This window comes from Palaemon carinicauda, chromosome 36 (assembly GCF_036898095.1).
Source record: "Palaemon carinicauda isolate YSFRI2023 chromosome 36, ASM3689809v2, whole genome shotgun sequence".
Taxonomy (NCBI): Eukaryota; Metazoa; Arthropoda; class Malacostraca; order Decapoda; family Palaemonidae; genus Palaemon; species Palaemon carinicauda.
The window spans coordinates 3127031-3152175 of record NC_090760.1 but is presented as its reverse complement, the minus strand read 5'-3'; the positions used below and the strand labels follow the sequence as shown (position 1 = coordinate 3152175).

Here is a 25145-nt window from a genome sequence, read left to right as displayed (position 1 = left end):
AACAAGAGTCGACTATCATAAAATACTTGTGACGTAAAATGAACTTGCATAATTCCGAGTGTTATCTAACAACTGAGTGAGGTGAATTAATTCATAAGTGGCTACTTTCCTCTTGGTAAGAGTAGAAGAGACTCTTTAGCTATGGTAAGCAGCTCTTCTAGGAGAAAGACACTCCAAAATCAAACCATTGTTCTCTAGTCTTGGGTAGTGCCATAGCCTCTGTACCATGGTCTTCCACTGTCTTAGCTTAGAGTTCTCTTGCTTGATGGTACACTAAGGCACACTATTCTATCTAATTTCTCTTCCTTGTGTTTTGTTAAAGTTTTTATAGTTTATATAAGAAATATTTATTTTAATGTTGTTACTGTTCTTAAAATATTTTATTTTTCCTAGTTTCCTTTCCTCACTGGGCTATTTTCCCTGTTGGGGCCCCTGGGCTTGTAGCATCCTGCTTTTCCAACTAGGGTTGTAGCTTAGCAAATAATAATAATAATAATCAAGAAGACCCTACCTTCTCCCATCCTAAAGAGACACAAGCACTCAATTCTTTATATAGGAAAAAGAGAGACTTGGTTAAGGCCAACTCAATCGAAAACTAATAACCTTAGAAGACTAACCTCTTCCTCTAACTATCAAGTAGATAGTCAACCACTTCAACGAATAAGAGTTGAAACCCTTGGGTAGGAAAAGATGACTGGATATTTCAAGTAAGTTCACATCGAGTAGCCTTCCCCTCCCTACTAAACCTATGTCATAATACAGTAGATATGGGAAGGAGGTGTCTCCAATCCCAAAGAGGGAATATTTTCTGCAAATGCCTTCCCCCCACACTTAAACAACCTAAGTCTTGGAGGAGGGGACAGGTCATCACCTCTCAGACTGTGTTTGTACTGTACATTCAAACCCAACATAGGTAAAGTTTAAATACAACAAAAATAAGATAATGAAAATATATTATGTGGGTTACTGTACAGTATTCACTTATCCATTTATATCTTAGTTCCCAAGTTATCTATTATGTTTTGCATATTAGCAAGAAGGGGTTCATTTTGCACTTGTTGGAAAATTTGTAACGTTACTCCATTAGGCAAATGTGTTTGTGGTAGCTGTAGATGTTGATTACCAACCAATTTCCTTAACTCCCATATTAACTAAAATTTTCAAGTGTCTTTTGGCAGAATGATTTAATAGATACAGTGTGCTAAACTGTTCCCTAGTTTGTACTTTGGAAAAGGCCTTGGAACATGTTATGCCTTCTTACAATTTCCAAAGCTGTACAGAAATTCACTGATTCTGGTCCGGAAGTTCATATGATTGGCCTTGATTTTGGTGCTGCCGTTGATCATATTAATCCTAAGGCCCTTGCTTTCAAAGTCAAACAGATAGGAGTAGGTGGGTCTTTTCTTAGCATCATTATTAAAGTTTTAAGTAATAAATTACAAGTAGTTGTTGATGGTCACCATAGTGACTATATGAATGTAATAGCTGATGTTCCTCAGGGTAGTTTTTTTGGCCCATTACTTTTCATACTATATACTGTATGTGCAATATTTGGTTGGCCTAGAAAACTAGCCTATTGCATATGCAGATGATGCTACTCTCTAGCCCACTATTTCTCTACATTCTCTCTAATTCAGCAATGAAATTCACCTAGTAAATAAACTTTTTAAAAAATTAATGTAGTAAAAAAATCTTTTGTGATTATAAAATAACACCGAGACAAACGAAAAATAGACTGGTTCAAATTCCAAAAAGTAAAAAAGTCTTTTGTAATTATAAAATAACATCGAGACAAAAGAGAAATAGACAAGTTTAATTTCAAATAGTAAACAAATCTTTAGTAATTATAAAATAACACTGAGACAAACGAGAAATAAACGGGTTTAATTTCATATAATGACATTGTTTTGTCTTGTCCACATGCAGTTTGCATTACTTTGTTCGTCCTTTTTATTTGCTTTGATAATACAAGGACTAGTTTACTTTTCCTATTATTATCAACATTGCTCAATTACATTTAGTATGGTGTTTTTATGAGAAAGGAAAAGATTTTTCACCAATTACATTTGGTACGGTGTTTTTATGAGAAAGGAAAAGTTTTTTTCACTTGTTCTCTACAAAAGAAATTTTGTGAGTCATTGTATTTTATTTGGGAACATTTGACAAGATGGCTCATTTACGGTTCAAAATCAATACAGCTATACTGTATATTATACATCATGTTTAATGTTGTACTGTATAATTAATTATTAATTCAAATTAAATGCAAATATACAGCATTTACTTTTTAAATAAAGTATATGGAAAGCTTATTCAATTAACCCTTTTACCCCCAGGCTATTTGGAACTTTTCAACCATTAACCCCCAAGGCGCTTTTTTTTTTTTTTCAAGCACATTTTGCAATATATATTTTTTAAATTGCTCTAACAGCCTTATTTTCAATATTAATCTTACCCGATGATCATGTAGTTGTCAACTCCGTTGCCCGACAGAAATCTACGGTCGGGATACGCCAGCGATCGCTATACAGGTGGGGGTGTACTCACCAGCGCCATCTGTGGTCAGGTACTCAAGTACTTCTTGTCAACAAGACCTCAATTTTTCCTCTGTCGTGCCACCGGCAAGACCTACATGGATACGCTGTTGATTTTGGAGTCTTTTGTTCACGATTTGGTGAAGTATTTGCTCTGAAATTTAGCCTTCGCTGTACAGGAAGCTTTATCCTTAGCTTAGCAAGCTTTTGGAATTAATTTGATTCATTGGTTAACGATCTTTGCTTTACTTTGGAATTCCCCCTTGACTACTTCTAAAATTCAAGATGTCTGACCATTCCCAAGTTCCTAAATACAGGCGATGTAGTGTTAGGACTTGTAATAGGCGTCTTCCGAAGGCCTCTGTTGATCCTCACACCGTATGTTCCAATTGTAGGGGAAAATCCTGTCAATTGGAAGATCGATGTGGGGAATGTGCTGGGCTTTCGGAATTCGATTTTAATGAATTCCTCAGATATACACGTAGGTTAGAGAAGGAGAGAGATAGGAGGAGTTCTTCTCGCTCTGTGGATTTTTCCTCTCCCCATGCCCCTCAACCTTTTCCTTCCCCTGTGGTGGTGACTCCCGAACCTGCTACGAGTGCTCAGCCTGCAATGGCTGATATGTTGCGTGCCATTCAGGCTCTCGGTGATAAAGTGGAGTCGTTGGTTAGTGACCGCAATCAGCTCTTGGCAGATGTCAGAGAGCTGAAAGCGAAGAGTGCAGTGGGAAGTGTTAGTGCTAGTGCTGTGCATAGTGTCAGTGTCAGTGTTGCGCATGAGGATACATCTGTGCGTGCCAGTCGTCCTCCCAGTCCGGGACCTCTTGCAAGCTCCCAAGCCCAGGGGAGAAGCAATGTCGAAGGACCAAAGGGTTCGGCAGGCCTTGATCGGCGCACGGATGTATCCTCAGTGGTTGCGGACGCATCTGCTAAGGATCGTCCCTTCCACTCCCAGACGAATGAGCCCTTACATTCCTCGTCTGTGGAAGAGGTTTCCAGGAGGAAACGGTGGACCAGGGTCTCACGACCTCTCAAACGTAAGGTCCCTTCCGAGCTAGTCCAACGGCCCAGGTGTAGCCACTGGGTCAGTTCGGACTCGCCGCAGTCATCTGATGACTGCACACCTCCCAAGAGAGGTAGAGTGGTCCCTCAACAGGCCTCTGCTCCGTCTGTTGTTGCCCCAACCACAGTAGACCCTAAGTGGTCCATGCTGCAGACTATGCAGTCTCAGCTTGCGGCTTTTATGCAGGAGTATCATGCAGAGAAGGTTAACACCTCTCCTGTTATTCTACAACCTGCAGAGGTTGTGCGCTCTGCAGATACTGCGGCTGCCTGCTCCCACTCCCTACCTGTGAGAGCTCCTCCACCGATGCGCAGTCCTCACTGCCAGACGCATGTTCTTGCTGCACCATCTGCTAACATGCGTGAGCTGCCGCATCAGGAGTTGCCGGGTTCCAGCACTATGCGGCATTCTCCTCAGCCCATGCAGCATGCTCTGCAGACCTTACAGCATGCTCCGCATACCATGCAGCATGAGCCGCATACCATGCAGCATGAGCCGCATACCATGCAGCATGAGCCGCATGCCTTACAGCATGCTCTGCATACCACACCGCATGCTCCTCAGCCCACCGCAGACCCTCCCACACACCGACCCTCTGCTTTTATTGTTGCCAGCTCACAGTCTGTCCAGCAGAGGCATGATGATGGATCCGCAGGTACGCATGCACCCGTTCTGCAGGATTCAGCCGTTCAGCTTGCTGCTCTGCCTTTGCCACTTACTACTCAACTGTCGGATGAGGAGGTTTCGGAGGATGAAGCTGCTCATCTGGATGATCCTCACTCTGATGTTGAAGGACGCAAGTCTTCGCCACCCTCCTTAGACTTTCGCAAAGTCCTTGCTTTGTTCAGAGAATTGTACCCTGAACACTTTGTGTCTGCAACCCCTCGTTCTCCTCCCTCCGAGTTTGCTCTGGGCATGCAGTCTACTGCGCCTGCCTTCACCAAGCTTGTTCTCGCCAGATCATCAAGGAGAGCTTTGAGGATTATGGGGGATTGGTTGCATTCCAAGAAGCAACTGGGAAGGACCTCTTTTGTGTTTCCTCCTCCCAAGCTGGCTTCTAAGTCGAGCGTCTGGTATGCCACGGGAGAGGAACCTGGCTTGGGGGTTCCTGCCTCTGCCCAGGCCGACTTCTCAAGTCTGGTTGACTCTCCCCGCAGGTTGGCTATGAGACGTTCGAAGATCTGCTGGTCCTTTTCAGATCTTGATCATATGTTGAAGGGAGTCTTTCGTGCCTTCGAGATATTCAACTTCCTCGATTGGTGTTTGGGAGCCTTAAGCAGGAAGACTGCCCCTTCTGACAAGGACTCGGCCATGCTGATCATGTCCAGCATGGACAAGGCAATACGGGATGGGTCTGGCGAGCTTGCGGCTTCTTATGTATCAGGGGTCCTCAAGAAGAGAGAACATCTGTGCTCCTTCTTATCTGCTGGTATCACCCCTTGCCAGAAGTCAGAGTTGCTGTTTGCTCCTCTCTCCAAGTGTCTGTTTCCGGAGGAGTTAATTAAGGGGATGGCTGCCTCTCTTATCCAGAAGGATACGCATGACCTCATGGCTTCTTCTGCACGTAAGGCTAAAACCTTACCTTCCGTGCCTAGACCCGTCCGCCCCTTAGCAGTTGATACACCTGCTTCTAGGTTCATCCCGCCCTTTCGTGGCAGAACCTCCAGCAGCGGAGGTACCCGTGCAGACAGTCACCGTGGCAAGTCCAAGAAGGGTTCCAAGTCCGCAAGAGGCAAGTTTTGACTGCCTTCCTCTCCAGACAGCTGTAGGAGCCAGACTCAAGACCTTCTGGCAAGCTTGGGAGAGCAGAGGTGCAGACGCTCAGTCTGTGAAGTGGCTGAAGGAGGGATACAGAATTCCGTTCTGCCTCAATCCCCCTCTAAGTACATCTCCCATCAACCTCTCTCCCAACTACAAGGAGAAGGACAAGAGGCTAGCGTTGCAACAAGAGGTGTCGCTCTTGCTACAAAAGGAGGCAGTGGTCTTAGTCCGGGACCATCAATCCCCGGGCTTTTACAACCGTCTCTTCCTGGTAGCCAAGAAGACAGGAGGTTGGAGACCGGTGCTGGACGTCAGTGCGCTCAATGCTTATGTCACCAAGCAGACGTTCACGATGGAGACGACGAAGTCGGTCCTAGCAGCGGTCAGGCAGGAGGACTGGATGGTCTCGTTAGACCTGAAAGACGCATACTTTCACGTCCCCATCCATCCAGACTCCCAACCTTTCCTGAGATTCGTCTTTGGAAAGGTTGTGTACCAGTTCCAAGCCCTGTGCTTTGGCCTAAGCACGGCACCTCTTGTGTTTACGCGACTGATGAGGAATATTGCGAAATTCCTTCACTTGGCAGACATCAGAGCCTCCCTCTATTTAGACGACTGGCTTTCAAGAGCTCCCACAAGTCGTCGCTGTCTGGAGAATCTCAGATGGACTATGGATCTGACCAAGGAACTGGGCCTCCTGGTCAATTTAGAGAAGTCCCAGCTCGTCCCATCCCAGACCATTGTTTACCTGGGTATGGAGATTCAGAGTCGAGCTTTTCGGGCTTTTCCGTCGGCCCCAAGGATCAACCAAGCCCTAGAGTGCATCCTGAGCATGCTGAGAAGGAACCGATGCTCAGTAAGGCAGTGGATGAGTCTAACAGGGACACTTTCATCGCTGGCCCTGTTCATCGAGTTAGGGAGACTCCACCTCCGCCCCCTTCAGTATCATCTGGCTGCTCACTGGATCAAGGACATGACGCTAGAGACGGTCTCAATTCCTGTTTCCAAAGAGATGAGGTCTACTCTAACGTGGTGGAAGAACAGCATTCTTCTCAAGGAAGGTCTTTCGTTGGCTGTTCAGACCCCCGACCACCGTCTCTTCTCGGACGCATCAGACTCGGGCTGGGGTGCGACATTGGACGGACAGAAATGCTCGGGAACATGGAATCAGGAGCAAAGGACACTTCACATCAATTGCAAGGAGTTGTTGGCGGTTCATCTGGCCTTAATGAACTTCAAGTCCCTCCAGCTAAACAAGGTGGTGGAGGTGAACTCCGACAACACCACAGCCTTGGCTTACATCTCCAAGCAGGGGGGGACTCATTCGAGGAAGTTGTTCGAGATCGCAAGGGACCTCCTCATTTGGTCAAAAGATCGAAGGCTCACGCTGGTAACGAGGTTCATTCAGGGCGATATGAATGTCATGGCAGATCGCCTCAGCCGGAAGGGTCAGGTCATCCCCACAGAGTGGACCCTTCACAAGAATGTTTGCAGCAGACTTTGGTCCCTGTGGGGTCAGCCAACCATAGATCTGTTCGCTACCTCGATGACCAAGAGGCTCCCATTGTATTGTTCTCCGATTCCAGACCCGGCAGCAGTTCACGTGGATGCCTTTCTGCTGGATTGGTACCATCTCGACCTGTATGCATTCCCGCCGTTCAAGATTGTCAACAGGGTACTTCAGAAATTCGCCTCTCACAAAGGGACACGGCTGACGTTGGTTGCTCCCCTCTGGCCCGCGAGAGAATGGTTCACAGAGGTACTGCAATGGCTGGTCGACGTTCCCAGGACTCTCCCTCTAAGAGTGGACCTTCTGCGTCAACCTCACGTAAAGAAGGTACACCCAAACCTCCACGCTCTTCGTCTGACTGCCTTCAGACTATCGAAAGACTCTCAAGAGCTAGAGGCTTTTCGAAGGAGGCAGCCAGAGCGATTGCCAGAGCAAGGAGGACATCCACTCTCAGAGTCTATCAATCTAAATGGGAAGTCTTCCGAAGCTGGTGCAAGGCCAATGCAGTTTCCTCAACCAGTACCACTGTAACCCAGATTGCTGACTTCCTGTTACATCTAAGGAACGTTAGATCCCTATCAGCTCCTACGATCAAGGGTTACAGAAGTATGTTGGCAGCGGTTTTCCGCCACAGAGGCTTGGATCTTTCCTCCAACAAAGATCTACAGGACATCCTTAGGTCTTTTGAGACCTCTAAGGAACGTCGGTTGTCCACTCCAGGCTGGAATCTAGACGTGGTCCTAAGGTTCCTGATGTCATCTAGATTTGAACCGCTCCAATCAGCCTCTTTCAAGGACCTCACATTAAAAACTCTTTTCCTCGTATGCCTAGCAACAGCTAAAAGAGTAAGTGAGATCCACGCCTTCAGCAGGAACATAGGTTTCACATCGGAAACGGCTACATGTTCCTTGCAGCTTGGTTTTTTGGCTAAAAACGAGCTTCCTTCACGTCCTTGGCCTAAATCGTTCGAGATCCCTAGCCTATCCAACTTGGTGGGTAACGAGCTGGAGAGAGTACTTTGCCCAGTCAAGAGCTCTTAGGTACTATCTAAAAAGGTCAAAACCCTTACGAGGACAATCAGAAGCCTTATGGTGTGCTGTTAAGAAGCCTTCGCTACCAATGTCTAAGAACGCAGTTTCTTACTACATCAGGCTTCTGATTAGAGAAGCTCATTCTCATATGAAGGAAGAAGACCTTGCTTTGCTGAAGGTAAGGACACATGAAGTGAGAGCTGTGGCTACTTCTGTGGCCTTCAAACAGAACCGTTCTCTGCAGAGTGTTATGGATGCAACCTATTGGAGAAGCAAGTCAGTGTTCGCATCATTCTATCTCAAAGATGTCCAGTCTCTTTACGAGAACTGCTACACCCTGGGACCATTCGTAGCAGCGAGTGCAGTAGTAGGTGAGGGCTCAGCCACTACATTCCCATAATCCCATAACCTTTTTAACCTTTCTCTTGAATACTTTTATTGTTGTTTTTGGGTTGTACGGTCGGCTAAGAAGCCTTCCGCATCCTGGTTGATTTGGCGGGTGGTCAATTCTTTCTTGAGAAGCGCCTAGGTTAGAGGTTGTGATGAGGTCCTTTAGTATGGGTTGCAGCCCTTTATACTTCAGCACCTAAGAGTCGTTCAGCATCCTAAGAGGACCGCTACGCTCAGTAAGGAAGACGTACTTATTAAAGGCAGAGTAATGGTTCAAGTCGACTTCCTTACCAGGTACTTATTTATTTTATATTGTTATTTTGAATAACTAATAAAAATGAAATACGGGATACTTAGCTTCTTTGTTAACATGTATACTGGTCTCCACCCACCACCCTGGGTGTGAATCAGCTACATGATCATCGGGTAAGATTAATATTGAAAAATGTTATTTTCATTAGTAAAATAAATTTTTGAATATACTTACCCGATGATCATGATTTAAAGGACCCGCCCTTCCTCCCCATAGAGAACCAGTGGACCGAGGAGAAAATTGAGGTCTTGTTGACAAGAAGTACTTGAGTACCTGACCACAGATGGCGCTGGTGAGTACACCCCCACCTGTATAGCAATCGCTGGCGTATCCCGACCGTAGATTTCTGTCGGGCAACGGAGTTGACAGCTACATGATCATCGGGTAAGTATATTCAAAAATTTATTTTACTAATGAAAATAACATATTTTCGTCATAGAGAGGTCAGGTTGGTTTCATTCTTTTGGAAAATGCCTGAAGTTTCTCAAAAAGTTATCAAAAATATGTAAATAGCAGTTTTTTGCAAGGACGTACCAATACGTCCATGGGGGTAAAGGGATGAGTTAGGTGAAACGTACCAGTACGTCCATTGGGAGTAAAAGGGTTAATTGAAAGTAAATGCAAGAACACATATTTCTAAGGGTTAATCGTTAAATGTTACATGTATGGGACAATGTGGGAAAATGGTGTTTTTTCTAACACCCTTAAATAATGTAAGCTCAGATGTCTCTGTAATCTGATAACCAATCCTAGAATAGTTTCAAGTTTTGTTACAAAATGTTCTCTAATAACTCTTTAAATTCTAATAGTTTAACAAATGTTGAGTATCGATATTACACTGGAAAAAATTACAAACTACAGTACCTTACTTGCCTGACATTAAAAACCTCCAACATACACTTCCTAGTTAGTTGTTACCCCAAATTACATGAATTTTAAAATTCTAGCAACACAAACATTTTAACCCTTTAACCCCCAATGGACGTACTGGTCCGTTTCACAAAACTTGTCCCTTCACCCCCATGGACGTACTGGTACGTCCTTGCAAAAAACTGCTATTTACATTTTTTTTTTCATATTTTTGATAACTTTATGAGAAACTTCAGGCATTTTCCAAAAGAATAAGACCAACCTGACCTGTTTATGACAAAAATTAAGGCTGTTAGAACAATTTAAAAAATATATATTGCAAAATGTGCTTGAAAAAAAAAATGCCTGGGGGTTAAGGGTTGGAAAGTTCCAAATAGCCTGGGGGTAAAAGGGTTAAGAACTGCATAAAACAACAGTTATTTGTCACTAACCTTTTTCTCATCCAATGATTTTTTCTCTTTCACTTCTTCAGTAGACAAGCTGTCCTCTTTTTCATCACCCTCCTCTTCCTCCTTCTCTGTTTCTGTTTCAGTTTCAGTTCCATACCCAGCATCATCTTTATCGCTGGAATGTGGAGCAACATCATCATCATCTTTTTCCGAATGAACATCGGATACACTTTCAGTCTCGCTTCCCGAGGTGCTTGTGTAGGGTATTTCTGAAGGTGTCTCTTCCTTGCTTCCTGTTTCGGCCTCCTGTAAACAAAATGACTTTTAAGAGAAAAAGTACTATACTGGATATTCATTTATAATGCTTGTGACTATGCACTAATCACTGGTGTACTTTAAGTATACACCTAATATTACAACTATATAAAAGTGATGTGTAATGGAATACTAAATAAATAAATTTATAAAGTTTGAGAGTACATTAAAAGTATGAGTGTAATGGAATGCTAAATAAATAAATTCCTTGGTTTGAGAATTTACAGAGCATATCAATAGATTTGTACTACAAGTACAGTATTTACCATAAAGGAGTCATGTCATGGATTATTCAAAGCTCACAGACATTGCATGAAGAAAGTTTAGGGCAATTACTTTATGTGAGAAGATTTATGTAAAGAAAAGACAATCTCAATACTGTAATATAAATCAAAATACTGTACCACAGGGGCTAAAGTACCAAACAAAACAGTTGTATAATCAGAATACAGTAATGAGAGTACAGTATACTGTAATTCACAGCTCTCACCTATATCTTAACATTATCACATCTGGTATTACAGTAAAAAATGAGTAAATCCTTGAATATCCTCATGAGTCATGTATAAAATCTAAATAAAAAGGAACAGCTGATAGCCATAATCGTCTCTGAATTCAGCGCTTCAATTAATGGTGAACTCCCTCAAATCGATTGACTAAACTAGATAATGCCGTCTCTTTATATTTACCTACGAAGAGATATTCAATCATTTATATTTGACAATGAAACTCCATTCGTGATATGAATTATTGATTTTAAAAACTATAATGCAGAAACAGAATCACAAATGGAAAAACCCCTTTCTTCTAATGAAAAAATTGATCAATAAAGGCTCCTTTAAATTCAAAAGGGTGGTAATTATAATCACAAGATGGTAAAATTATAATCACTTCAATACTTCAAATTACTGTGGTACATATGTTAGGTATGTGAAATAATCTCCTTTATAATTCTAATGTCAATTTTATAATCTATAAACTGCATACGTTTCTTTGCCTTACTGTTTATGACATGTTTTGGTATTATGATTTTGTAAAAACAAAAATGAGGGAGCTATCGATTGCTTAAATGATCTTAATGCCACCCTGTCGCCTTCAATCGCACCTTTTGCCTCACCGATCCCCTGATATTGGGGGCGGTTCCACCCATTTAGAGAACCACTCATCTAGAGCTTATTTTTACAGTACAAAAAGGTTTTAAAATCCTGGCAAGGTTGTTTTGTATAAAATAGCATAACAGGATTTACCAGTCTTTCTCATAGTCTCTCCAAAATTGTAGAAAAAAATATTAACACCAATCCATTGAAAACACAAAACCAACACCTCATTTCAGGTGAGCATTACAATGTAACATTAAAGATATTCATAGAAGAAGAGACTCTTTAGCTATGGTAAGCAGCTCTTCTAGGAGAAGGACACTCCAAAATCAAACTATTGTTCTCTAATCTTGGTTAGTGCCATAGCCTCTGTACCATGGTCTTCCACTATCTTGGGTTAGTTCTCTTGCTTGAGGGTACACTCGAGCACACTATTCTATCTAATTTCTCTTCCTCTTGTTTTGTTACAGTTTTTATAGTTTATATAGATATTTATTTTTTCCTTGTTTCTTTTCGTCACTGGGCTATTTTCCCTGTTGGAGCCCCTGGTCTTATAGCATTCTGCTTTTCCAACTAGGGGTGTAGCTTAGCAATTAATAATAATAATAATAATATCTCTCTTCTCAAAATGGGATATATTAATATCACGCCTTCAGAAGCATTCCTTAATAATAAAGTTTTCTGATTTTCTGCGTAAAAGATAACATTCACAATTCCTATACAGTACCATAATACTATACATACCTCATTTTCACTTGAGTGGTCCTCCTCACTTTCCTTTAATGAAACCTTCGAGATGGCATTTTCCAAATCAGACAATCCTCTCTTCGTGTCGTACACTGAGAGAGTCTGCATGGATGACTCCAACTCGGTCAGACCCTGGTCTTCCGGGGTCCCAACGTCCGTTAGCACCATTTTGTCAGAAATTCTGTTAAAAGATAAATTTACCGGTATGCATTAATATTTACAGTAATATATCTGATTCTCATCAAACAACAATTTATATAACATATCAAAATATCATGGAGTACTGTATTGATATTGTATTCAAAACTTGAAAATCTTAAAAATATTTCAGGTTTGTACATACAAACCTATTGCATTTAGTAAACTTTATTCCAAGACTAGAATGAGCAAACTCTTGATTTTTACTACAGTATAGTTAATGCACTAAGCTTAAAAGAAGTTTTACTATATGCAGTAAGGCATGTACGGCAAACGACATACTCATGTATACAATTTGGTATCAGATTACACATTATTTTGTCAAGCGCAACTTGCTAGGTAAAAATCCTTCCAGCTGTATAATTCTTCATATCTTTATGTGCTCATTATTAATTTGGGGTAAAAGCTCTACCTCCCTGCCCAATTTGCTTAGTGCAAATTTGGCAAAGTTTCATTAATGGTGATATCTCGGTATAGGTAGCCATTGTTACTGCAAAGCTAGTAAGAGTTGTTACTAACTGCTGATGCTGAAAAGGTCCGTTTCAGCTACTCAAGGGCACAGACCTACCACAGGAAAAGTCCAAAGACTAGTAACAATTATTTTTGTGTAAACTATTCACAATTTGGATACGAATAAGAATTCTACAGAGACGACTTTACTGCATATTTTGTTAATTCGCTCCTTTAACTGCCTTAGTTTATGATACTATTGATTAAACTTCAAAGAATCTAGCACTGTCTCCAAACTTACTCCTGTCCTTGGCCAGACATGTTGGGCATTATATGGTTATTCAAGTTGGGCATTATATGGTTATTCAAGTTTTGAGGTTTTAATACCCTCCAGGCTGGTACACATATCCTATAAAGGCTTGTGTGAATATCAGAGGCTTCTGGTTAAGAGACATGTTCGTTATCCGATGATCCAAAGACCATTCAGAAGCTACAATCAGAGCTTGTTTGCCAGGAATGAACCTGGCTGATATTGCTATCGAGTTGACCTCTGCCCATCACAGTATTTCGACGGATAGCTGGCAAAGTTGCCATTTAATAGTACATCATTCTTTGTTTAGATGTGCCACTACGGCTGTGTTGTCGCTCATCTTCACAGCCAAGTGACCTGAAAGGAGCGGTGCAAATTTTCGAGAGCCAGGAAGGCTGCAAGGGAGGCCATCAAAACCCGAAGGGTCGTAAAGCACAGCGAGCACTTCCTCTCCGGGAAAGAAATCAAAGAGGACGAAGGTTCCGTAGGTACGAGACTGCGCAGGAGGGATTCCCTCCTGTCACCTCTAGAGTGGGAAAAGCAGAGACCAACCCCAGCAGGAGCAGACATCCTCTCCTGCTGTGCACTCATTGCCAACACCAGTAGTCAATCCTTGGAGGTTGGGCCCGAGAGTTCTATAGACAGCCACAGAAGATGCAAGGCATCTTGTGACAAGGTCTCCCCATGGAGGGCTGTTCCTTCCACCTAATTAGGGGAGGGGGGAGGAAACAGCCTGATCCGTGGGTTGACCAAGAGTCAACTACTCACACTCGATCATTCCCCGGAGGAGACTGATGGAGTGGAATCAGAGATGAGGGTATCCTAGGGGAGGAAGAGGGGTCGAGACTTCTTCAAGTTTAGGGAAACCCAAAGGCAAAGAATCCCTTTTTGACTTCTTCCTCCTCCTGCCGTACTGCTCCTACTGGGAGGATGGCCAGTCCCTACAATCTGGGCAAGGGAAAACTTGTGTGCAGTCATGCTCTCTGCACATAGGACAAAGACAGTGAGGTTTTGTGTCCTCCTTTGAAATGAACATGCTGCATGGGTGATCCACCTTGTCTGGGCAAACGCGCATGCTGTGCCCTCAAGCACTATCACACTTGCAAAGAAAGAGAGAAAGTTTTTGTTAACGTGGAAGTGAGAAAGGTATGAGTGAGCGGGGAAGGTAGCTTCTCCCTGCTACCACTGGCTACACCTAGCTGAAACTTTATAGAGCCGTATGTCAGCTAGCACTGATTTCCTCTATTGTAAAGAATGTAGGGTTTGTACGCAGTGTAGAAACAAATACCGTTACTGTAATATCATGACACCTAAAACAATACACAGTATACATTATTAAGAAATTACAAATTAGTATTAGCATTGCTTGCTAAGCTACAACCCTAGTTGGAAAAGCAGGATGCTGTTATACCCAAGATCTTCTCTTAGCTGAAGTTAAGTGTGCATCAAAGTTTGACAATCAAATAATCCAGTGCTGGTTGTATGTATGGTTGGTCTCTAGGACACTGGATGTGCAATGAACTGTCCCTTAGCTCTGCTGTTCATGGGCAAATTTCACCACCAAAAACATTCAAGTACAGTACATGAAGAATCTGAATCTCCAACTTCATTGGTTCAAGTTATTAGGGAACCAATGTGAAATGCAAAGTCCAAGACACCAACCTACCTTAGTCAGGTAGAACCCAGACGAGGTTAGGTAGGTTTGGTTTCCGGAGAAGTGAAGCCCTCTAGGTCAGGTAATGAGGCAATGTCGCAGGTTGGCTTGTATGAATGGTTTCAAATTCTTTAGGGCAATTTTCCCCATTTTTTACTTTTGCAATTATGAATATACAGTGTACTGTACACCCAAATGGATTATATGGAAATTCTTTTCCCACAGCTTCCCTTGTACAGTACTTGGGAACAGTGTGTTGTACTATTCTGATCACTTCCTTCCCTCCCTTATGCCCAGTTCCTCACTTCAGTCCCCTTATTCTGTATTATTGAAATGGGGGCTCACTTCAGTCCCCCTATTCTGTATTATTGAAATGGGAGCTCACTTCAGTCCCCCTATTCTGTATTATTGAAATGGGGGCTCACTTCAGTCCCCCTATTCTGTATTATTGAAATGGGAGCTCACTTCAGTCCCCCTATTCTGTATTATTGAAATGGGAGCTCACTTCAGTCCCCCTATTCTGTATTATTGAAATGGGAGCTCACTTCAGTCCCCCTATTCTGTATTATTGAAATGGGGGCTCACTTCAGTCCCCCTATTCTGTATTATTGAAATGGGAGCTCACTTCAGTCCCCCTATTCTGTATTATTGAAATGGGAGCTCACTTCAGTCCCCCTATTCTGTATTATTGAAATGGGAGCTCACTTCAGTCCCCCTATTCTGTATTATTGAAATGGGAGCTCACTTCAGTCCCCCTATTCTGTATTATTGAAATGGGAGCTCACTTCAGTCCCCCTATTCTGTATTATTGAAATGGGAGCTCACTTCAGTTCCCCTATTCTGTATTATTGAAATGGGGGCTCACTTCAGTCCCCCTATTCTGTATTATTGAAATGGGAGCTCACTTCAGTCCCCCTATTCTGTATTATTGAAATGGGGGCTCACTTCAGTCCCCCTATTCTGTATTATTGAAATGGGGGCTCACTTCAGTCCCCCTATTCTGTATTATTGAAATGGGAGCATAAGTTTTGTTATGCCAAAAAAAACAAGCAGTTTGCATCAATGATAATAGCGAAAGATATATAAAAGATTTTGACGATTGGTATTTTTCTTAAGCATACAAACCCAAATATTCATTCAAATTATCCTTCAGCATCAGTTGTGGGATACTCGTCGATAGGATGTACGAGTTTATATTTCTGTAGGAGCAAATAAGCATCATATTCCTAACGTGAAATTGAATTTACTCCGGACATTTAGGCTATACAGTATACCTAAATAATCAGTCTAATTATGGAGGTTCTTACTAGCAGAATCCAATAATGTACATAGAGTATATCTGTTGATACTGGATAAACTGACCTAGAATATGTGGATTTATTTAATTACATTTCTTATATTAAAATAAAAAATTTTAAAATGTTAGAATCTAGGAATTCGCTATAAGAAATGGACAACTGTTGCCCGTTTTAGTGTCTTTCGTTTGAAGGGGTTGAAATATGGAAATATCAACTTTCATTACAGTGCAATATGTAAAACAAAATTGTAGTCAGACTACCGTTCTTAAAATCGATCATTGATTTTTGTTCGCAATCCGATGTGGGAGCTTTTCTGTTTTCCATCTGCCGTAATCATTACCTAATGTTTAGAGCTAAGTATAACTTGCAAAATTTTAACACTAAAGTTCCGAGATATTTTGATATTACAAACATATTTTGGACCACCGCATCAGTTAGTCTTTGGATACAAGATTTTTTGTGGAATTTAGTCATTTAATAATATAAAATATTTATGAAATCCTCTTCATTAACCCAGCATATTATAATCAACTATAAAGATATTTAAAGAAAGTAGAAATTACATAATGTTTTATTTAAGGTTTACGAAGTAATATGGTATCGTAGGTTATGTTAAAGAAGGGGGCTGCAAAGCTGCCTATCTGCGAAAACCTCATAAGTAGTAAGACGGACGACCCAGCACTCTAGATTAGGTTAGGTTTGAAAAACATCGATGTTTTTCACCACCCAATAACCCCAGTGGTCCCTGTTTCCCATGACGCATGAGCTATGAATTTTTCCAACTAATTTGGATGTCATTCCCGGGTGTATGCATGTTAGCTACCACCTGTATGTATGATGACGGCCGACTAGGGGTGTATGTATGATAGCGGCCACCTGTATGAATGATTACGGCCAACACAGAATACGGCAGTGTAAGGGGGGTCGCAGGGATGCCCCCCGTTAGGTAAGGAGGTAAGGACATGGCTTGTAGGCTAGGTTAGGGGGGAAAGTTTAGCTTAGTTGATTTCCATTTTTAATCTACACGGGAGGAACTGGCCGCTGATATTCAAATGCTCCCCCGACTAAGAATATGGCATTGTAAGGGGGATTGCATCGGGGCGTTAGTAGGTAAGGACACGGCTTGTAGATTAGGTTAGGGGGAGAAGTTTACGTTAGTTGGTGATCATTTTTAACGCACGAGAGAGGAACTGGCCGCTGATATACAAAGGCTCTGTCATTCCTGTCTTTAGTTATGGTATAACCACCTGTTTCCCACCATTATACTGTATACTGTAAAGGTGGTGGGAAAACACAATAACCAGTGGTATACTTTCATAGAAGTTATCAATGTCATAACTAACAAGATAGCTAGTTGGAAAAGTACATATTTCCTGTATTTGTTGATAAATTAGAAAATCAGTAAAGATATGTTATTGGAAAAGAACAGTACATAATTCATGTATTTGTTGATAAGTTATAGTTATCACACCATTGCCCATCACACACTGCAGTATATAATTATGATCGCTTCTTTTGTTACTTTAGCTTAATAAAAAAGGTTTTTATTTTTATACTTATCAAGATACTTGTCTGTAATAAATCCTGTATAGCCTTTTGGGTTACAGAAATGTGTGGGTATATGGGGTATTGGACAGATATATTATCTGATCGCAAAAATGACATACACAAGATGTTCTGATTGCAAATTTGACTTACACAAGATGTTCTGATCGCAAAAATGTCATACACAAGATGTTCTGATCTCAATAATGACTTACACAAGATGTTCTGATCGCAAAAATGTCATACACAAGATGTTCTGATCGCAAAAATGACTTACACAAGATGTTCTGATCGCAAAAATGTCATACACAAGATGTTCTGATCGTAAAAATGACATACACAAGATGTTCTGATCGCAAAAATGACATACACAAGATGTTCTGATTGCAAAAATGACATACACAAGATGTTCTGATTGCAAATTTGACTTACACAAGATGTTCTGATCGCAAAAATGACATACACAAGATGTTCTGATCTCAATAATGACTTACACAAGATGTTCTGATCGCAAAAATGTCATACACAAGATGTTCTGATCGCAAAAATGACTTACACAAGATGTTCTGATCGCAAAAATGTCATACACAAGATGTTCTGATCGTAAAAATGACATACACAAGATGTTCTGATCGCAAAAATGACATACACAAGATGTTCTGATTGCAAAAATGACATACACAAGATGTTCTGATCGCAAAAATGTCATACACAACATGTTCTGATCGTAAAAATTACATACACAAGATGTTCTGATCGCAAAAATGACATACACAAGATGTTCTGATTGCAAATTTGACTTACACAAGATGTTCTGATCGCAAAAATGACATACACAAGATGTTCTGATCGCAAAAATGACATACACAAGATGTTCTGAGCACAAAAATGACATTCACAAGATGTTCTGATTGCAAAAATGACATACACAAGTTGTTCTGATAGCAAAAATGACATACACAAGATGTTCTGATAGCAAAAATGACATACACAAGATGTTCTGAGCACAAAAATGACATTCACAAGATGTTCTGATTGCAAAAATGACATACACAAGTTGTTCTGATAGCAAAAATGATATACACAAGATGTTCTGATCGCAAAAATGACATACACAATGTGTTCTGATCGCAAAAATGACATACACAATATGTTCTGATTGCAAAAATGACATACACAAGATGTTCTGATCGCAAAAATGACATACACAAGACGTTCTGATCGCAAAAATTGTATACACAAGATGTTCTGATCGCAAAAAAGACACACACGATGTTCTGATCGCAAAAATGACATACACAAGACGTTCTGATCGCAAAAATGACATACATAAGACGATCTCGTCGCAAAAATGACATACACAAGACGTTCTGATCGCAAAAATGACATACACAAGATGTTCTGGTCGCAAAAATGACATACACAATATGTTCTGATTGCAAATATGACACACAAGAGATGTTCTGATCGCAAAAATGACATACACAAGATGTTCTGATCGCAAAAATGACATACACACGATGTTCTGGTCGCAAATTTGACATACACACGATGTTCTGGTCGCAAATTTGACATACACAAGATGTTCTGATAACAAAATTGACTCACAGAAGATGTCCTGATCGCAAAAAATGACATACACAAGATGTTCAGGTCGCAAAAATGACATACACAAGATGTTCTGATAACAAAATTGACTTACACAAGTTGTTCTGATCGCAAAATTGACTTACACAAGATGTTCTGATCGCAGAAATTACATACACAAGATGTTATGATCGCAAAAAAGACATATACAAGACGTTCTTATCGCAAAATTAACTTACACAAGATGTTCTGATAACAAAATTGACTTACACCAGATGTTCAGGTCGCAAAAATGACATACACAAGATGTTCTGATCGCAATAAATTACATACACAAGATGTTGTGCCTTCACAATTTTCATTAGAGAATGTTCTTTTCTATATGAAAGTCTTCAATATCACAAAAAAAACACGCAGTATAAAACACGTCCAGAAAATGTTAACCACCTGAAATAAACTAAGTATAATTTCTCGAGAGATATCACTCATGGGGTATAATTGCCTGAATCACTTATAAAAGAAATCTCGCCTCTGACTTAAAGTTCGAAATACGTACTGATCCAAAATAGAGAGATTAGCGTTGTTGCACAGACTGTGCAATTGCAGACACTGCAGAGATGGACTTTACGTCGTAGATTCTGTGAAACTTTCAGCTCTGAAGAGACTGTATTTTCAACAGAAGTTTCCTCATAGGCGGTTGCCGATCGGTGATATTTTCTAATATTTTTTACACCTATTTTTTACACGTTTGAGAACTGATGTTCTTCAGTAGTCTTTATATTGACTTAAATAATACCTGTCACTCATAACATAACAGCTGAAATTATGTAGTTGTTAAAGAATGAACTTTAGATAATATGGCAACGTCATTCATTCGAATCGTTTTCATTTTGGCTTTATCTTAATATGTGCTTATCATACGATATTTTTCCTATTTTTAAATTGTATATATATCCCAATATCAAGGTTATTTAAAGAGATATTTAATACATTTTATTATATATTACTGTATGCCTTATTTTGCCTGGTATAACAGTATAGTATACATAAATGAAACTTACGGGAATCGACACTGTATATATATCCCAATATCAAGATTATTCAAAGAGATATTTAATAATTTTTATTATATATTACTGTATGCCTTATTTTGCTTGGTATAACAGTATAATATACATAAATACAACTAACGAGTATCGAACACAATTGTTTTTCTACACTGCATATTACATAAACAAATACAAAAGCAGATTGTTGCTGAACTAATGCACCCATAATACTAGGGTGCTTTCAGAATGTGATGAGTCATGGTATATGTACTCTCTTTTTTGCAAACTTGTGCTGTCAAAAAAAAAAGAAACCTTGAAAAAGTAAAAAAAAAAATGATAATATGGGTGAGATAGAGAAAACTGCCCAGATACAATGAAATTCCATAATGCACCCATAATACTAGGGTGCTTTCAGAATGTGATGAGTCATGGTATATGTACTCTTTTTTGCAAACTTGTGCTGTCAAAAAACAAAGAAACCTTGAAAAAGTAAAAGAAAAAAATTATATTATGGGTGAGATAGAGAAAACTGCCCAGATACAATGAAATTCCATAATGCACCCATAATACTAGGGTGCTTTCAGAATGTGATGAGTCATGGTATATGTACTCTTTTTTGCAAATTTGTACTGTCAAAAAAAAGAAACCTTGAAAAAGTAAAAGAAAAAGATTATAATATGGGTGAGATAGAGAAAACTGCCCAGATACAATGAAATTCCATAATGCACCCATAATACTAGGGTGCTTTCAGAATGTGATGAGTCATGGTATATGTACTCTTTTTTGCAAACTTGTGCTGTCAAAAAACAAAGAAACCTTGAAAAAGTAAAAGAAAAAAATTATATTATGGGTGAGATAGAGAAAACTGCCCAGATACAAGGAAATTCCATAATGCACCCATAATACTAGGGTGCTTTCAGAATGTGATGAGTCATGGTATATGTACTCTCTTTTTTGCAAACTTGTGCTGTCAAAAAAAAAAGAAACCTTGAAAAAGTAAAAAAAAAAATGATAATATGGGTGAGATAGAGAAAACTGCCCAGATACAATGAAATTCCATAATGCACCCATAATACTAGGGTGCTTTCAGAATGTGATGAGTCATGGTATATGTACTCTTTTTTGCAAACTTGTGCTGTCAAAAAACAAAGAAACCTTGAAAAAGTAAAAGAAAAAAATTATATTATGGGTGAGATAGAGAAAACTGCCCAGATACAATGAAATTCCATAATGCACCCATAATACTAGGGTGCTTTCAGAATGTGATGAGTCATGGTATATGTACTCTTTTTTGCAAATTTGTACTGTCAAAAAAAAAGAAACCTTGAAAAAGTAAAAGAAAAAGATTATAATATGGGTGAGATAGAGAAAACTGCCCAGATACAATGAAATTCCATAATGCACCCATAATACTAGGGTGCTTTCAGAATGTGATGAGTCATGGTATATGTACTCTTTTTTGCAAACTTGTGCTGTCAAAAAACAAAGAAACCTTGAAAAAGTAAAAGAAAAAAATTATATTATGGGTGAGATAGAGAAAACTGCCCAGATACAAGGAAATTCCATAATGCACCCATAATACTAGGGTGCTTTCAGAATGTGATGAGTCATGGTATATGTACTCTTTTTTTGCAAACTTGTGCTGTCAAAAAACAAAGAAACCTTGAAACAGTAAAAGAAAAAAATTATATTATGGGTGAGATAGAGAAAACTGCCCAGATACAAGGAAATTCCATAATGCACCCATAATACTAGGGTGCTTTCAGAATGTGATGAGTCATGGTATATGTACTATTTTTTTGCAAATTTGTACTGTCAAAAAAAAAAGAAACCTTGAAAAAGTAAAAGAAAAAAATTATAATATGGGTGAGATAGAGAAAACTGCCCAGATACAAGGAAATTCCATAATGCACCCATAATACTAGGGTGCTTTCAGAATGTGATGAGTCATGGTATATGTACCTTTTTTTGCAAATTTGTACTGTCAAAAAACAAAGAAACCTTGAAAAAGTAAAAGAAAAAAATTATATGGGTGAGATAGATAAAACTGCCCAGATACAATGAAATTCCATAATGCAACAATAATACTAGGGTGCTTTCAGAATGTGATGAGTCATGGTATATGTACTCTCTTTTGCAAACTTGTGCTCTCAAAAAAAAAAGAAACCTTGAAAAAGTAAAAGAAAAAAATGATAATATGGGTGAGATAGAGAAAACTGCCCAGATACAAGGAAATTCCATAATGCACCCATAATACTAGGGTGCTTTCAGAATGTGATGAGTCATGGTATATGTACTCTCTTTTGCAAACTTGTGCTCTCAAAAAAAAAAGAAACCTTGAAAAAGTAAAAGAAAAAAATTATAATATGGGTGAGATAGAGAAAACTGCCCAGATACAAGGAAATTCCATAATGCACCCATAATACTAGGGTGCTTTCAGAATGTGATGAGTCATGGTATATGTACCCTTTTTTGCAAACTTGTGCTGTCAAAAAAAAAAGAAACCTTGAAAAAGTAAATGAAAAAAATTATAATATGGGTGAGATAGAGAAAACTGCCCAGATACAAGGAAATTCCATAATGCACCCATTATACTAGGGTGCTTTCAGAATGTGATGAGTCATGGTATATGTACTCTCTTTTTTTTGCAAACTTGTACTGTCAAAAAAAAAAAAGAAACCTTGAAACAGTAAAAAAAAATGATAATATGGGTGAGATAGAGAAAACTGCCCAGATACAAGGAAATTCCATAATGCACCCATAATACTAGGGTGCTTTCAGAATGTGATGAGTCATGGTATATGTACTCTCTTTTTTGCAAACTTGTGCTCTCAAAAAAAAAAGAAACCTTGAAAAAGTAAAAGAAAAAAATGATAATATGGCTGAGATAGAGAAAACTGCCCAGATACAAGGAAATTCCATAATGCACCCATAATACTAGGGTGCTTTCAGAATATGATGAGTCATGGTATATGTACTCTTTTTTGCAAACTTGTACTGTCAAAAAAAAGAAACCTTGAAACAGTAAAAGAAAAAAATGATAATATGGGTGAGATAGAGAAAACTGCCCAGATACAAGGAAATTCCATAATGCACCCATAATACTAGGGTGCTTTCAGAATGTGATGAGTCATGGTATATGTACTCTCTTTTGCAAACTTGTGCTGTCAAAAAAAAAAAAGAAACCTTGAAAAAGTAAAAGAAAAAAATGATAATATGGGCGAGATAGAGAAAACTGCCCAGATACAAGGAAATTCCATAATGCACCCATAATACTAGGGTGCTTTCAGAATATGATGAGTCATGGTATATGTACTCTTTTTTGCAAACTTGTGCTGTCAAAAAAAAGAAACCTTGAAAAAGTAAAAGAAAAAATTATAATATGGGCGAGATAGAGAAAACTGCCCAGATACAAGGAAATTCTAACTTACTCGAATTATGATATGGGAATCCCTGTGAAAGGTTGGATACGAAGCTCTGAAAGGTCTATACTCTGAGTTGCATTCTTATTATTTATACCCACTTATATTATTATTAAGCTACAACCCTAGTTGGAAAAGCAAGATGCTACATGCCCAGGGGCTCCAACAGGGAAAATATCCCAGTGAGGAAAGGAAACAAGGAAATTAATAAGTTAAAAGAGAAGTAGTTAGCAATTAAACTATAATATTATAAGAATGGTAACAACATTAGAATAAATCTTTCATATATAAACTATAAGAAACTTAACAAAACTAAACAAAAGGAAGATAAATTAGAAAAGTGTTCCCGAGTGTACCCTCAAGCAAGGGAACTCTATCCCAAGACAGTGGAAGACCATGGTACAGAGGCTATGGCACTACCCAGGACTAGAGAACAATGGTTTGATTTTGGAGTGTCCTTCTCCTAGAAGAGCTGCTTGCAAAATCTAACGAGTCTTTTTACCCTTATCAAGAGTAGAGTAGCCACTGAACAATTACAATGCAGTAGCTAACCCCTTGAGCAAAGAAGAATAGTTTGGTAATCTCAGTGTTGTCAGGTGTATGAGGACATAGGAGAGTATGTGAAGAATATGCCAGGCTATTCGTTGTATGTGTAGGCAAAGGGAAAATGAGCCGTAACTAGTGAGAAGGATCCAATGTACTACTGTGTAGCCAGTCAAAGGACACAATAACTCTAGCGGTAGTATCTCAACGGATGGCTGGTGCCCTGGCCAGCCTACTACCCATAGATATAGATATATTTTAGATTTTATATATTCTATTAAGTAAAGGCCTTTCAAAACTATTTGCCATTATAGGTGCAGTTAATGGTTTTCATGAGAATTAAAAAATAAACTTTTAACATCTTAACTTTGGGACGAAGTATTGAACATTTAAATAATTGTCAGTTTTATTAAAGAAGAAACCATAAAATAAACTTTTAAATTTATTCTACCACAAGATGGCCAAAACCAAGTCTTTCCTCCTTGGGTGTTTTCTAGCGAAGTCGCTAATTAATCTTTGAGGTTTACATATAAGTACATTTAAGCGTAAGTGAAAGGCCTGGTACTACTACTACTACTACTACTACTACTACTACTACTTACTACTACTACTACTACTACTACTATTATTATTATTATTGTTGTTGTTGTAGTTGTTGCTGTTGTAATTATTATTATTATTATTATTATTATTATTGTTGTTGTTGCTGATGTAATTATTATTGTTGTTGTTGTTGTTGTTGTTGTTGTTGTTGTTGTGGTTGTTGTTGCTATTTCTGTTATTATTATTATTATCGTTGTTGTTGTAATTATTATTATTGTTGTTGTTGTTGTTGTAATTATTATTATTATTAGCTAAGCTACAACCCTACTTGAAAAAGCAAGATACTATAAGCCCAAATGCTCCAACAGGGAAAAATAGCCCAGTTAGGAAAGGAAATAAGGAAATAAATAAACGATATAAGAAGTAATGATAACATATTAATCTTAGAACAATAAACAGTTGGTCTTTGCAAAATACTTAGTCTGCAAAACTCTTTCATTATTTTAGTTGTTTTTATTTATATTTTG

General features: G+C 39.2%; 1 protein-coding gene across 6 annotated transcripts in view; it reads right to left on the bottom strand.

The window, feature by feature from the left end:
• The window catches only part of LOC137628721 (uncharacterized), a 56782-nt gene extending 37034 nt beyond the window's left edge, over positions 1–19748 (bottom strand). For all 6 annotated transcript variants that reach the window (XM_068359881.1, XM_068359882.1, XM_068359883.1 and 3 more), the window contains exons 1-3: positions 19618–19748; positions 12017–12200; positions 9903–10166 (exon numbers count right to left, since the gene is read on the bottom strand). In XM_068359881.1, coding sequence (XP_068215982.1) covers positions 9903–10166; positions 12017–12187 — 435 coding nt within the window. In that variant the 5' untranslated portion in view covers positions 12188–12200; positions 19618–19748. The remainder of the gene's footprint in view (positions 1–9902; positions 10167–12016; positions 12201–19617) is intronic.
• Positions 19749–25145: the final 5397 nt, after the last annotated feature.